General features: G+C 45.8%; 1 protein-coding gene across 2 annotated transcripts in view; it reads right to left on the minus strand.

Moving 5' to 3' along the window:
- Positions 1-14,955, minus strand: part of EGFL6 (EGF like domain multiple 6) — a 52,591-nt gene that overhangs the window by 23,873 nt on the left and 13,763 nt on the right. For both annotated transcript variants that reach the window (XM_045856083.1, XM_045856082.1), the window contains exons 2-4: positions 11,644-11,756; positions 6,845-6,937; positions 2,885-3,004 (exon numbers count right to left, since the gene is read on the minus strand). In XM_045856083.1, the coding sequence (XP_045712039.1) occupies positions 2,885-3,004; positions 6,845-6,937; positions 11,644-11,756 (326 nt within the window). The remainder of the gene's footprint in view (positions 1-2,884; positions 3,005-6,844; positions 6,938-11,643; positions 11,757-14,955) is intronic.

The raw sequence follows: 14,955 nt of genomic DNA on the forward strand, positions 1-14,955 counted from the left end.
TAGAGAGAGGAGAAGGGAGGCACAGAGAGGGAGAGAAACATCAATACACGAGAGAAAGGGATCGGTTGCCTCTCACATACCCCCAAATGGGGACCTGGCTTGCAACCAAGGCATGTGCCCTGACCGGGAATCGAACTGGTGGGGCGATGCCCAACATACTGAGCCACACCAGTCAGGTCTCCACTGTCAGTTTTGTTGGCCAGTGTATTGAGCTTGACTGTCTTTAGGTAGGGCACGCACCCCTCGGTCACCACGCTGCATCTGTCTCTCCTCTGGCATGAGCTCTAATCACTCCTTATGTCACCTGGCTGTAGAGTTGAAGTGCAGCTTCTGATGCAGGTGATCCACCTGAGTAATTAGGGTAAAAGAATCCATTCTCAAGATCTCTCCATGCATACTTAACCTCAATGAGAGTCATTTGCGTCACAAGACGGCCATTTAGGTGCCAGTTTTAAAACATGTGGCAGATATGACTGATTGGCTGCCAGAAAGCCATTCCAGACCCCCCTTTCTCTTGCTATTGCCATCATTGAGGCTGAAAATCCATATACTTGTATTTTTCCCAGTATCCCTTGCAGCAACAAAGAGTGCCCATGGGGCCCTGTGGTGGCCAAAGAAATATACAGATAAGTCCGCTGGAGGGAGTGGGACTTCTGGAAAAGATACTGATAAAATGGACATGATGAAAAGGATGGTCATGAAAGAGGTGTTCTTTCATTGGCATCATTCCTTTCCCCTTTGTTTTGCCTACCATGAAAGTATGTGTGCTATCTGGAGCAGCGGCAGCCATATTGTGACTCTGAGGCAACAAGCATGAGAATGAAATCAATACCTAGAGGATGGCACAGACTGAGTCCTTGCTGAGCTGTTGTGGAACTGCCTGCCTCCCTCTTTTTTTCCCCACAAATGAGATGATTTACCTGGATGTTTCTGTCACTCATTATCTTACAAAAATGCGTTTCCTCAGCAGGAGTTCAGTATGTGTGGATCATATGCTTCTACAACAGGGAGCGCGGTGAATACACTCCCTTCATCCACCCGTCCATGACATGCCAGTCACCCAGTTGAACAAAAGGCACTGCAGCAGGTCAGGTGAAATAAAGTCAGCATCCAGGACAGAGGGCCAGGGCTACCTGGACCCTGTGAGCTATAAACAGGGAGGCCTAGGCAGCCCTTGTGTATATAGAAATAGACAAAGAGTATACAGAGCTAGATACACAGGCCAAGGCAATGTAGCAAACACCTACCAATGGTAATATTTCTAGTTTAGCCTTCCTTCTCTTTACTTGTCTTCTTTTAAAATGAATCCTTAAAATTACCAAATTCTATCTTTCCATTTGGAGAAAGATATCTTTTTTGGCATTGACTGGGCTGCACAGAATGTTTCAGAAACATCCATTAGCATATATCTTCTCAAAAATGCTAAGGGGTTACTATAAAAGCCTGGTTGGAAGTTCCCACAGAGGTGGGGGTGCGGGGCTCTGGCAAAGTTCTATTTGGTAGTAGTGACATGGGTGTTCACCCTATAAGAGTGCATTTTGCTATGTATTTATCTCTTGCGGGTTTCTGTTTAATTTATAATAGTAAGGGTTTTTTTTAAGCCTGTTTGAATGCCTGCTTTATCTCTTCAGCTTGCCTGCTAACGAAGAGTCTAGATGACAGGTAGTGTCGGGGCGCTTTGCCAGGGAGGGACAGCACAAAGATGAGCCAGAGGAGCAGTGAGCCGTGCATTAGCCAAGATTTTACAATGGCGGGAAAGCCCAGGATGGGCTGGGGAGTCCATGAGACTCTGCAACCACAGGACGCTGGGAGAAGACACAGGCTCCCGGCTTGTTGGGGGCCACTGTGCAGTGGAAAAGGAGATGGGGAGAGGGGAGGGAGCAGAGGAGGCAGGCAGGGAGGGTGGGTTTACCTTTTAGCTGCAACATCAAACCTGAAAAGCCTTCTTTCTCAATAAATGAATGGATATAGACTCTCACCCTCCCACAGGACATGGGTTGCTCTTTATCACAGAAGGGCTTTTCTTTTCAGGAATGTGAATCAGAGCATGTTTTCAACAAGAGTCATGAATCTCTGAGCCTGGGGTAAAGGGCGTGAGAAAGGTAGTTGGTGGCATTGATATCCCAAGATGGAATTTAAATTTACCACCTTTCTAAAAACAGTATGCTTATTTCAGTCTACACACTTATTTTGGTGAAGAAACCTAATATGTCCCTGCATTTATACAGATATAGAATTTAGTTTTTCCTCCTCTAGTCTTTTTATCTAAAACTAAAAAAAAATAAGTGTCCAGAATAGTCACATCCACAGAGATAGAAAGCAGATGCATAGTCCCCAGAGGAATGGGGCGGGGGGTGACTGCTAATGGGGATGGTTTTCTTTTAGGGTGAGAAAGATGTTCTGGAATTAGTGGTGATAATTATGCAACATCGTGAATATATAACATGCCACTGAACTGTATACTTTAAAGTGGTTAACATGGTGAATTCCATGTTATATGTATTTCCCCACAATTTTTTTTTAGGAAGTGCTCAAAGAGCCCTGGCTGGTGTGGCTCAGTGGATTGAGCGCTGGCCTGCAAACCAGAGTAACCAGTTCAATTCCCAGTCAGGGCACATGCCTGGGTTGCGGGCCAGGTCCCCAGTGGGGGGCACGCAAGAGGCAACCCCACATGAATGTTTCTCTCCCTCTTTCTCCCTCCCTTCCCCCTCTAAAATAAATAAAATATTTTAAAAAATAAAATAAAAAGTGTTCCAAGATGTTTTAGCCTGGGGAGATGCTAGAATTTTTTTTTCATCATTCAAGTCAACTTCCCCCCAGGCACCAAAGGGCAGAAACTAAGCTTCAAAGGGTGACTGACAGCAGCCTGGCCCTCGACACTTACTGGCACAGGTGGCATCCGGCATGAGCATGTGGCCACTGAGGCAAAAGCACTTGTAGCTTCCATGTGTGTTCACACATCTGTGTTGGCATGGCCGGGGCTTCTCTCCACACTCATTCACATCTGCAGCGGGCAGTGAGAACACAGGAAAGGTTACCTGGATCGGGAAACGTCCACACGGGGACCTGGGCTGGCTTCCCCGGACCCCACCCATGGGTTTGGAGATACAGGACACGGACTGACCTCTTCTCCAAGCTCATGAAAGGGTTGGTTGAGGGTGTGGAGCAAATGGAATGATGGTACACTGTTGGAGGGAATGTAGTGGGTGCAACCACTTGGGAAAACTGCTTGGTGGAATCTACTAAATCTAGAGAAGAGACATACCTATGACCTAGCAGTTCCACTCCCCGGTGTCTACCCAACAGAAACGTGGATACCGCCCACCCAAAAACTCCCAGCGGAAGGATGGATACCAACTTGTGTACTCACGCAATGGAACACTATACAGCAATGAGGCTGAACAAACTACAACTACAAGCAAGTAGATGAAGCTCATGAGCATGATATGGAGGAGGAGAAGCTAAACCCAATGTGCACATTAAAAAAAAACAGGCATAACTAATCTATTGTGTGAGAGGTCAAGATACGGTTCCTTGGGGGGGGGGGGGACAAGTGACCAGACAGGAGTGGGAGGGGTCTTTGGGTAGTCTATTAAGTTTCTGTTTCTTGATCTGAATACCAGGTACATGGGTATTTTTGAAAATTCATCCAGCTGTACATGTTCGGTGCACGCACAATTCAATGGGTTCACTGCTTGAATGAAAAGTTAGAGATATACGTGTTAGATAATACTGCCTCTCATGCTGTCCCCAGCAGCCTCTGACAGAGGCCCGCAGCAGAGCCTCCTTTCAGTTGTTGATGTTTTGGGAGGCCCTGCACTGGCGGCTAGCAGTGGTCAGGTCTTGGGGCAATATGGAATGCCACGGAAAGATTTTTTTTTAACTTTTTTTTAAAATAATGAGATTATTTCCTTTAAGTCTTTTTTCTTTTAATATTTTATTCATTAATTTTTAGAGAGGGAAGGGAGGGAAAAAAAGAGAGAGAGAGAGAGAAACATCAATGTGCAGTTCCTGCGGGCCGTGGCCTGCAACCCAGACATGTGCCCTGACTGGGAATCGAACCTGCGATGCTTTGGTTCGCAGCCCATGCTCAATCTACTGAGCTACGGCAGGCAGGTTGGAAAGATGTTCAGAAGATATTGTTAAATGAGAACAGAACATCATCAAATCCCCTGCACAGGTTGATGCCAACTTTGTAAAAAATATAAAATAAAAATGCAGAGGAGAAAAGGCCTGGGCCTGGGCAGATGTGGCTCTGTTGGTTGGAGCGTCATCCTGTGAACTGAAAGGTTCTGGGTTCGATTCTCAGTCAGGGCACAGGCCTAGGTTGCAAGTATGGTGTCCGGTTAGGGTGCGTATGAGAGGCAACCAATGGATGTTTCTCACATCCATGCTTCTCTCCCTCTTCTTCTCCTTCTCTTCCCCTCTAAGATCAATAAGCACGTCTTCGTGTGAGGACAAATAAAAGGCTGGGGAGGCTGTGCTGTACAGAATGATAATGGTTATCTCCAGGCGCTCAGACTGAGAGGGACTCTCTTCTCAGTGCCTTTCAGTGTTCACTAAAAAAAGTTTGAACATTAACAATAAATAACTTTTTTTTATAAATCTTAGTTTTTTTAGATTATTTATTTATTATTTTTAGAGAGGGAAGGGAAGGAGAAAGAGAGAGAGAGAGAAACATCCATGTGCGGTTGCTGGGGGCCGTGGCCTGCAACCCAGGCATGTGCCCTGACTGGGAATCGAACCTGCGATGCTTTGGTTTGCAGCCCGCACTCAATCCACTGAGCTATGCCAGCCAGGGTACAATAAATAACTTTTATTACAATAAAAAATGGTACAGAAAGAAAACAGAACTTAGAAAGTGATCATGGGTAGAACAGCTTGTGTTTGGAAATGCTGTCCTGTGGGTGCCTCACGTTTTAACCCCCTCAAGGAAGATGTAGAAAGGAGGAAACAGGCATGTTTCTTGTAGGACAGAAATTCCACGCTGCAGCAGGCAAAGTGCATTGTGGGAAATAAGGAAGTAGCTGCTTTCACCTCAGAAAAGAACCTTATGTGGGGATTTTCCCATGTCCTAGCTGGACATGTGAAAGCCCCTTATCCATTGCCCGTTCCCTGCACCCTACCATCTCCCCCATGGACTCTAATTGCTTCAGAAGGGGGAGTTGAAGAATGCTGATTGGACATAATGGGAAATCCAGGAATACTCATCCCTTGGCCCTAACTCAGAGGTGACGCCCTTGTCTCTTGGAAGGAGCACTTTTGGGAAAGACATCAGTGGAGGGCCAAGGCCTGTTGCCGTTAATGGAGATATACAGAGTCTTTGATCAGGCTGTCCCAGGACAGGGAGGCTGTCAGGAGAAGACAGGCAGTCCCAAACCTGAGCCAACTGGACAACTCCCTCAATCTTAATATTTTACTGAGACTTGAAAACCAGCATGAAAAATATCTCCTGTATTCCAACTCTCTTAGAAGGCTTCTTGGTACGGATTCCAAGACATATGGGAAATGAGGTTTCTTGGTGGGAAGACCCTAGTAAAGGATACAGCTGAATTATTACTTATGCGCATGATTCTTGATGCAGCTGTCTCGAGCAGCTGGGTGCATGCAGTTCTAGGAAGCACCTTAGGGCACCGGCCTCTATGCTGCTGGTGGGACAGAAGGGAGACAGAGACTCCTCTCTGAAACTGCAGGGCTGCAGCTCCAAGAAAGGCTATTTCAGTGTATGTGTATACAGCTATGCCCCAGGCTTGGCAGCTAGGCCTGGGCACAGCGGGGTGGAGCGGGTGCTGGCCCTGTTCTGAAACTGCATTCTCCCTTCGACAGCACTGGCAGCCTTATTCTTAAGGGCAGCCGAACTTGATCTGCTGCTCTTTGCTCAACTGCATTAGGGAACCGGGGACATTTTCTGAATTACTGCAGGTTCCTTCATGCTAGGGTTTCTCAGCCTCAGCGTTGTTGACATACTGGGTCAGGTTATTCTTTGCTGTAGGGCTGCGTGGTGCACTGTAGGATGCGTGTCCACATCCCGGGCCTCCACCCACTGGATGCTGGTAGTGACTCCTTCAAACATGTTCAGATGTCCCATGGAGTAAGTTTCCCGGATTTAGCAAATAAAAACACAGGATGTCCAGTTAAATTTCAATTTCAGATAAATGATGAACACTTTTTTAGTATGCATATATGCATAGATCCCATTCAATATTTGGATGGAACAAATGTGTGCTATCAACTTATTTCTTGTTCATCTAAAATTTAAATCTTACTGGGGATCTGTATTTTATTTGGCAGTTCTTCCTGGGGGACAATATTATCCAGATTGAGAACTGCTGTTCTCAGTATTATAAATAAACCCTGCAGCCCTGGCTGGTGTGGCTCAGTGGATTGAGTGGTGGCCTGCAAACCAAAGGGTCGCCAGTTTGATTCCCAGTCAGGGCATATGCTTGGATTGTCGGCCAGGTCCCCAGTGGGAGGTGTGTGAGAGGCAACCACACATTGATGTTTCTCTCTGTCTCTCCCCCCTATCTAAAAACAAATAAGTAAAATCTTTAAAAAACATGTAGCACTTCAGTAGCTTGAAAACACAATAAAATGATTTGTTTAGAGAAAAAGAAAGGCCTTTTATCTGGCATCTTGACAAAAGCATCAGAATGACTTTGACATTTTTCTGGGAGAAGAGACAGACCACAAATTCTAGTTCTGAAAACACTTTCACTTGAAGATTGGAGGTAAAGCCTGTGACATCCTGAGCACTGTGTCATGTCACAGCCCCGCTGGGATGGCGGGAGTGCTTGTGAGAAGTCTGGGGTACCTTTGCACTACAACCCTGGTCTGTTCGACTAACCTTGACTGCAGGTCTTCCCGGTGTATCCTGGCAAGCATCTACATTTATTTGGTCCCACACACTCACCAAACTTGCAGCCAGGTTCACATGTAGCTGTGGAAAGAAGAGGTGTTTTGAAGACGAAAGAACAGGAATAGTTAGTGCAGTGAAATGCACGCATATCCAACTCAACCGCCTTCCATATGGCAGAGAAATCCATGGGGACATTTAGAGGACTCCCTGGTCTGTTTTTGCCATTAACAGACTGGAAAATATTTTGCCTGTGAGCTAGATCACCCCCTCCCACCATCCCTCCACCCCAATAAGTGCAAGTTCATTGTAACTGTGCTTAGCACCACCACACCTCCAGTGGCATTCAAAGAAAGACAGAGCCTCCCAGACCACAGCCAGCTAGTCTTGCATGTAGACACTAAGATTTAATGAAAGAAGTATAATGGGTCAGCCGGAAGGGACTCATGGGGCAAGTGCCAAGGTCCCTTTCCTTCTTTTTGTTGCTTGCCTATTCTTTCTCTGCCATATTTTCTCTCCTGCTTTCCTTTTGAATGATTAAAGTCCTTTTAATGTTCTGCATGATTGATAAAACGATAACTCACAGATTGGAGGCAGGGAAGATGGGAAGCTCTAGCCCTGAAGATGGGAATAAAAAGCATGATGATGATGATGATGATTGTGATGATGATAGCAGCATGATAAAGGCAGAATTTTTCTATTTTTTCCACTTCTGTATCCATACCTCTGAATGAGGCACTCAACAAATATTTGCTGAGTGAAGTGGTAGAAAACACTAGGGTTGGATGCGTAACCGATGGGGTTAGAGGCAGGATAAAAAGTCCACAATGATGGAAAAGTTGAGTCCAGCTTACAGGGAGGAGACAGGGAGAAAAGCAGTAGACAGAAAAACAGGAAAGTGAGAAAACCCAAAGGAAAGGAGAGAGGGAGAGAGAGAGAGAAAATAATGAATGGAGGGGGCATGTAGGGAATCATGGGCCTTCAGTGATTTTTTTTTAGGAGCTCAGGAAATAACCATGGTATAAAAGAAAGACTCAGCAGTTGCCCTGGAATGTTGCTGACTTCTCTGTCCTGGCTCATAGTAGGGCCACATCTAAGCAAGCCTATTCTTGAAGACCCCAGCACCTTCCTCTTCAATCCCAGACCCTAGTTTTTTTCAAGGTCATCTTTCATCTCCCAGTTACCTAGAATCAAAATTTCAGACATCTCTATTTTTTCTTGTTCCCAAACCAGTCAGCTACAACATTCTATCCCTGTTCTTACCACCAATTCATTCACTGAGCAAATATTTAGCTAATTGGAATCATTTTGCCCATAGGTATTTGGGAGGTTACAACACACGGCACTCCTCAAACCCCACCCTTTTCTCCCGCCACTGCCTGGGACCAGTGCTTGACACGGGGGTCTAACAGCCTAGCCCCTGGGCAGGACAGACTCTGATACAATGAACACCTCACAGCTCCTGTGGGATCAGGCTGCAGCTGGACTTCTCCTGGAACCACATCTTTGACCAGCTTCTTCTCCTGTTCCCTCTCTTCTTTACAGGTATCTCCTGAGATCATCCCTCCATAGAATATTTGTACAAGAACCCCTTTAAAGGCCCTGAACCTAGGAAGTGCGCTGTCAGACACGACACTGAAGCAATATTCCAAAAGCACAGCTCTGATCATGCTGTGCCTTGCACAAAAGTCATTAAATAATCTTTATTGCCTCTTGAATAAGGGACGGGTACCATAACCACAATCTGGCTTCCGTCCCCTTTTGCAGCCTTAGCTTACTCTGTTCCCTACACATAGGCAACACTGTGGTTGAGCTAGATTGCTTGCCTACCCCTTGCTTTCTGCCTCTTCATATCTCTTGTTCCCCTGCCTGGGGCACCCCTCCCCAACCCTCCAATGGTTAACATCCTCTTGGTCCTTCAAGGACTACCTTGCACGACCCTTCCTCCCAGAATCCTTCACAGATTTCTCTAGCCACATGCAAACTTCCGCTCAACTTTGAGAATGCCACAGAACTTTGGTGGGCTTCCCCTGTGAAACTGAGCAGTCTTCATCTTATCAAATCATTAGACATATCTTCGGCTTCTATCTACTACCTGACTCTGAGTGCCTTCAGAACAAGGACTTAAACATTCATTTTTGGTTCTCCTGCTGCATTGAACAGTGTTGTGAACATGTTGGCTACCCAAATAATTCTGAATAGCATATAAAGTAATAGTAATAAACGCAGTGTAGAACTTTTAACAGGGAGACATTTTATGGCTGTGAATAAATCCTAAGCTGGAAGGTGGCGGGGGGGAATACTTTCCAGCAAAAATTCTTCCACTTTTGGAGACAAAAGAGATAGAATTGGATTCCCAGTGTCCGTTTTGTTGTGGATATGTACTTGGGGTGCAGGTTTAACTTTACATGCTACACCAATAAATCTTTTACTTTTTTAAGCCCTGAAGACCTCTGCTTTTTTCCCTGGAAAGTTACTCACAATGTGGTCCAAATCGGAAAGCTCAGGCGACATGCCAAATAGAACCCAGAAGCAATGGAAATAATACTCTTGCTGCTATAAGGTCAAAGCTCCAGAAAGATATTTCAATCTACAGAAACTTTGGACCAGTGATTTGGATAGCCAGCCAGTCCACATCAAAATTCAGTTTATGTCTAAAAATGGTCTGAGACTCAAGAGGGCTTTAGGGAAAGCAAAGCTCTGCTGTTCACTCCTCCCCCAAACTCCACCATCTGTAGCTTTCATTAGTGATTTGTTCGTGGACAACATCTGGCTGAGTGACATATATCTGAAGGTTAATGATGGAGAGCGGAGCAGACCCAGCCTGCAGAAACAGAGTTTGGCCAAGATCTAGAAAGCTCTGGCACTGAGGCAGGGCCTTGCGAGGAATGAAGTGTGAATAGACAGATGGAGGCGAAGACATGCATGAACTGGGACGCCACAGGCTGGGGTCTAATTCTGTGTTCTTGTTCCACTACCACGCAGCCCACATTCTAGCTCAGTAATCAGAGACATGGCGATCAGGGACTATAACCATCCTGTGATTTGGTGCTTCAAGGAACATGTGAATTTGCTGTCAGGAAGGACCATGCAAATTGGATGAAAAATACGATACGGTGTTTAGATATAACAATCATGGCAATGGCATGAATGTGAACATTGGACTGGGACAGTGGGGATGCTGACAACCTGTTCAGTCTGCCAGACTTGCAGAGTGAGCATTTTTCTTGAACCCTCTGTACTTGCTCTTTTAACAGCTTGCTTTAAATTCTTTCGTGCCTATAGCATTATATCGTCCACAAAAGCATTGGGAATGTGATTGGCCACGTGTCATATGGCCAAACTGCTCTGATCTAGTTACAGACTAGCCCGTCCGGAAAGCCAAAGCTCACCCTCATTTATTCACCAGAGACATGCAAGTTTTTATGGCAGCAGGCGCTGAGGGTCGTGTGACTGTCAAAGAGATTCCAAATCATGGGACTCACGTGGTTTTTGCCCCTTTCCACCTGACTGACTTCAAATAAAAATGCGTTATGTTGTGTCTAGAAAAAGAATAAATCAACACTTAATTCCCCCGTCACCTGCTGCTCTAACAGACAGAAGTTTGAGAGGAGACTTATGGGTGCTTTGTGAACCAAGGGTCACTTCTGGGGTATTTTCTATGTGAGTCACGGACCAGCCGCACTCTTTAATGCATACACACTTCACCCTATGAAGCAGGTATTACTCTCTTCCTATTGCAGAGGAGGAAACGGAGCCTCAGGGAGCTCACGCACCGCGCCCAAGGCTAGCCACATCATTCCGGTTCTAAAGGCGATGGCCTTGATCACGATACCGTCAGTGTGGGGACGCAGCACCCTTCTCCCCAACAAAGTCCCCGGGGGATGTCTAACTTTCCCTATCTAGGTAAGCAACGATGATCTTCAGCAATTTCTCAAGTGTCTTCACACTCTTGTTTCATCACAAGGAAACTGGGATGGTGGCAGGTTTTGAATAATACTGAGCATGTAGGAGCGATGTCAGTGTCTCCCAATATGTCATGGATTTTGGACATGATCAAGTTCTGTCCTCACCTAACCGGAAATTTTTTGAACCAGAGAGAGAGTAGCAGGCTGAGGCAGGGACAGACCGGCAGGAAGAAGGCAGCTCTGTCATTCCTAAAAATGGCTCAATTTTTGTGATTTACAGTTTATACTCTAAGGTTATCCACACCAACACCTGAAGTGTATGAGACATGCAGTGGTATATCTGTCCAGTTATCAGACAAAACAGCGAGGTTCAGGCAAATGCCACCTAGGGATCCAGGTGTGGTTGAGTTGGTTGGGCATCGTCCTACAAAGTAAAAGGTCGCTGGTTTGATTCTCAGTTGTGGCATTGTTCTGGGTTGTGGGTTTGGTCCTCGGTCGGGGCTCATATGAAAGGCAACTGATCGGTGTTCTTCTTGCACATCAATATTTCTCTCCCTCTCTTTCTCCCTCCCTTCCCCTCTCTCTAAAAACAAATAAGTAACATATTTAAAAAATAGTTAACAAACAACACAATCATGCTCACTAAGATAGCAACAGAAATAAGTGACAAGGTAGGTCTCCCAAAACATATCCTGTGTAGGGTGATGGTATCAGTCACATTTTGGATGGAAAGAGATGTCACAGGAATGCAGACTTGGGGTGTTGGTAGTTACCCATGTCCCTCTGCTGGGGAACCCACAGCTTATGGTGTCACAGATAAAAAACCTAAAGACCATGTCCTGGTAGTTGAGCACAGAGCGGCCTGAGTTTATACAAAGTTACCTTCACAGAGTCCCTTGCTGCTCCTTCTCCAGCCATAGCAGCAGGCCAGCTTGGTTCCATAGCGACAGACCCCAGGCTGGAGCACCAGTGCCGACAAGCCGTGATCCCTCGGACTGCGGACAAAGAGCTGTGTGTTAGTGCTGAGAAAACAGAAAGGGCAGCAGACACCCTCCCTGCTACTCAGTGAGCAACAGGGTTGTCAGTTGCCTGCTTAATTTCAATAAACAGGATGCGAGTGCTAAATTCCACTTTGACAACCTGAATTTGTGGTGGCCAGTCTGTGCTACCGTCCCTTGCTGGCCTTCCCTAATAATTGGGGTCATCCGTTTCCTTCTGCCCCAGGGTTAAAAGAATTGGATTACATAGTCTATAAAACTAGGGCACACAACAGTGGCCAAAAGTTTATGCTCGCGAAGCTCACAGAATGCCAATTTTCAAGTCTGCTCCTCATAGACACAGTGCCTACTCAGGTCTGCGTCTGTTTCAGTGCTGAGTGTGGTAATAAGACTCCCTGGCCTTGCGGCTCTGTCCCAAACAAGACCACTGAACTTTTACCCCATTGGCCACCTGGGGACCATTAAACAAACTGGAAGGTCCACACGCTATAGTAGGGTAAGGGCTGGAAGGGCTCTAGAGACCCCTTAGCCAAGCCCTCCCATGGTACAGATGAGGAAATTCCAGCCCAGGGGGAAAGAAGCCACTCCCCGGCAGAGTGGTGTCGGGAATGACAGGCCAGGTGCCTTCTCCTTTGTCTCTGCCTCCTGGAAGCACAATTTGCCCCCCCCTTTAACCATACAGCAGGGGTGGGCCAGCATTTCCCATACAGGGTCAATGGTAAATAGTTTACGCTTTGTGGGTTATTCCATCTCTGTTCAATTGCAAAACTAGCGGCAAGTAATCACAAACAGGTGAAGTGGCTGTGTTCAATCAGAGCTTATTTATGGACACTGAAATTTGAACTTAATATACTTTTCATGTGTCATGGAATAGTATTCTTTTGAGTTAGCCCTAGCCATTTATAAAGGTAGAATGAATTCTTAGCTCACAGAGCACATGAAAACAGATGCCCACCCAGCCTTGGCCTGCGGGCTGTAGTTTGCTGACCCCTGACCAAGTGAGCCCTGCCACCAAGTGCCCCAAGGATCCTGGGCCGTGGATGATGCTCCGTCCATGTTTACTTACTGGCCTCGCGTGGGACAGGGTTGCTACCAGGTTCTGGGAGGAAATATTTCAGTTGTATATTTTATGCAGGGCTGTGGTTGTTTCCACATGCATATGAAAGAAACTGTAAAATGTTTCCGGGGCTGTTTCACAGACGAGGAATTCACATGTTGCCACGTGCTTTCTGCTGCAGGATTGACTTTTATGCAAGTTAATAGCGTCTGAGTCAAGGTCGGGAAGCTAGACAACCTTGTCGTTTGCCCTCGTGGTCTGCCTCCCATCAACCTGGTTATTCAGTGAAGAGCTGCAAAGATATGGTCTGGGCGTTTCATTAACTGAGAACACCAAGTTCAAGGATGATTTTGTTCTTTACTTCCTCTTGAAGGAACTATTTTTTCATCCTCTAAAAGAATTAATTTTGGATATATATATATATATATATATATATATATATATATCCTTTGCTAAGCCCCTGAATGGGGTTTTCAATCTCTACAACCTCTACATGACCAATATTTTGAACCAGATAAATCTTTGTTGTTGGAGGCTGTCCTAAGCATTGTAGGATCCTTGGCCTTTGCCCATAGACACCAGTAGCACCTCCCCCTCCAGTTGTGCCAGTCAAAAATGTCTTTAGACATTGCCACGTGTCTCCTGAAGGACAAAATGGTCCCCTGTTAAGTACCACTGCATTACAGGGAAACATTTACTGAGCACTTGCTATATTCCAAACACTGTCCCAGGCACATGGAGTGATGAAAATGATCCAATCTTTGCTCTCTTAGGTTCACAGTATACTGTTCATTATAGTATTTGTTCATTCATTATTTAATAGATTAGTCACTCACTCATTCATTCATTCATTACTTATTTATTTATGTATTGAGTACCTACACTGTTTCAGGCACTGGGTTAGTCTCCAGAGGTTCAGCACCAACCAAGAGGGCCATAACAACTCTACTCTCATGGAGATCATATTCTGACCAGTTGGATGGTAGGCGGCAGTGTTGTATTTCTTGCATGAGGAATATGGGTGGAGGAACATGTCAGAAAATAGAGGAAATGATGGGTTCTCTTTGGGATGTGCTGCTTTGGAGGGCTCATTAGCCACGCAACCAAGGGCAAATGGTGAGTAAGCAGTTCGATATCTGGGCCAGAAGTCCCCGAAGCAGGATGAGATTTGGGAGTCATCGGCAGGTAGCTGGTTACTGACTCTATGGGAACCAACATAGTGTGAGAAGAGAAGGAGACTTCAGGCAGAGCCTCAGGGAACCTGGTATGTGGGAGGACAAAAAAAAAGTGCAGAAAGACTCCCAGGAAATGCTCAGACAGGTAACAGGGACACGTGGTTAGTATGGTGCCAGGTAAGCAAAATGTGGAGTGTTTCTAGAGTGAGGAGGATCAGCTCTGATGTTGAGAGGCTATAACATATGGTGGTTAGGACTATGGTTTCTTCTCAGAATTTGAATCCTGGCTCTGATATATATTAACCTATGACTTTCAGCAAGGAACTTCATTTTTCTATGTAACAGCTTGGAGCAGTGACTCACACAGTCAATGCTCTCTAATCGATTTCTCTTAGTAGTACTAGTAGTAGAACTAATATTATCTGTGTTGAGTAAGATATAAAGTTGAAAATTGCCATTGACTCATACTCAGAGTACATCTCAGTTTGAAGTAGCGTTCTGCTTTCGTCTGAGCCTTCTGAGAAGTAGAAGGCAAGATGGAACAAAATACGCAAGGATTTTGTTAGGGGAAACGCCTGTGAGAGGAAATGGGCACAGTGCTAAGGAAGGTTGGGAGAGCCACCGGACCACCGTGGAGGTCTGACTCTGGATGAAGGACAGAGAAAAAGAGGGTTGGGTGGAAGTATCCAAGGCTGCTGTGCAGTCTGTGAAGGTTTGGCAAAGCTGTAGGGGCGTCCATGAGCCAATGTCGGCCATCAGACGAGAGCAATGTTTCCCACAAAAGGTCCCGCCTCAGTATCGCTGACACGCTCAGCCTCTGGGAAAAGTGATCATGGATTTCTGAGAGCAGAGTAGCTGGGGCCCCGCCCTTGGTCAGGTCAATGGTCAACTATACCCCCAGCTGTTGGGAGTCACGTGGCTGCCAAGTTTCCACGTGATCTTTCTTTTTAATGTAAGTAGGAAT

Source organism: Phyllostomus hastatus, unplaced genomic scaffold (genome assembly GCF_019186645.2).
Source record: "Phyllostomus hastatus isolate PE091 unplaced genomic scaffold, TTU_PhHast_1.1 phas_scaffold_12, whole genome shotgun sequence".
NCBI classification, from domain to species: domain Eukaryota; kingdom Metazoa; phylum Chordata; class Mammalia; order Chiroptera; family Phyllostomidae; genus Phyllostomus; species Phyllostomus hastatus.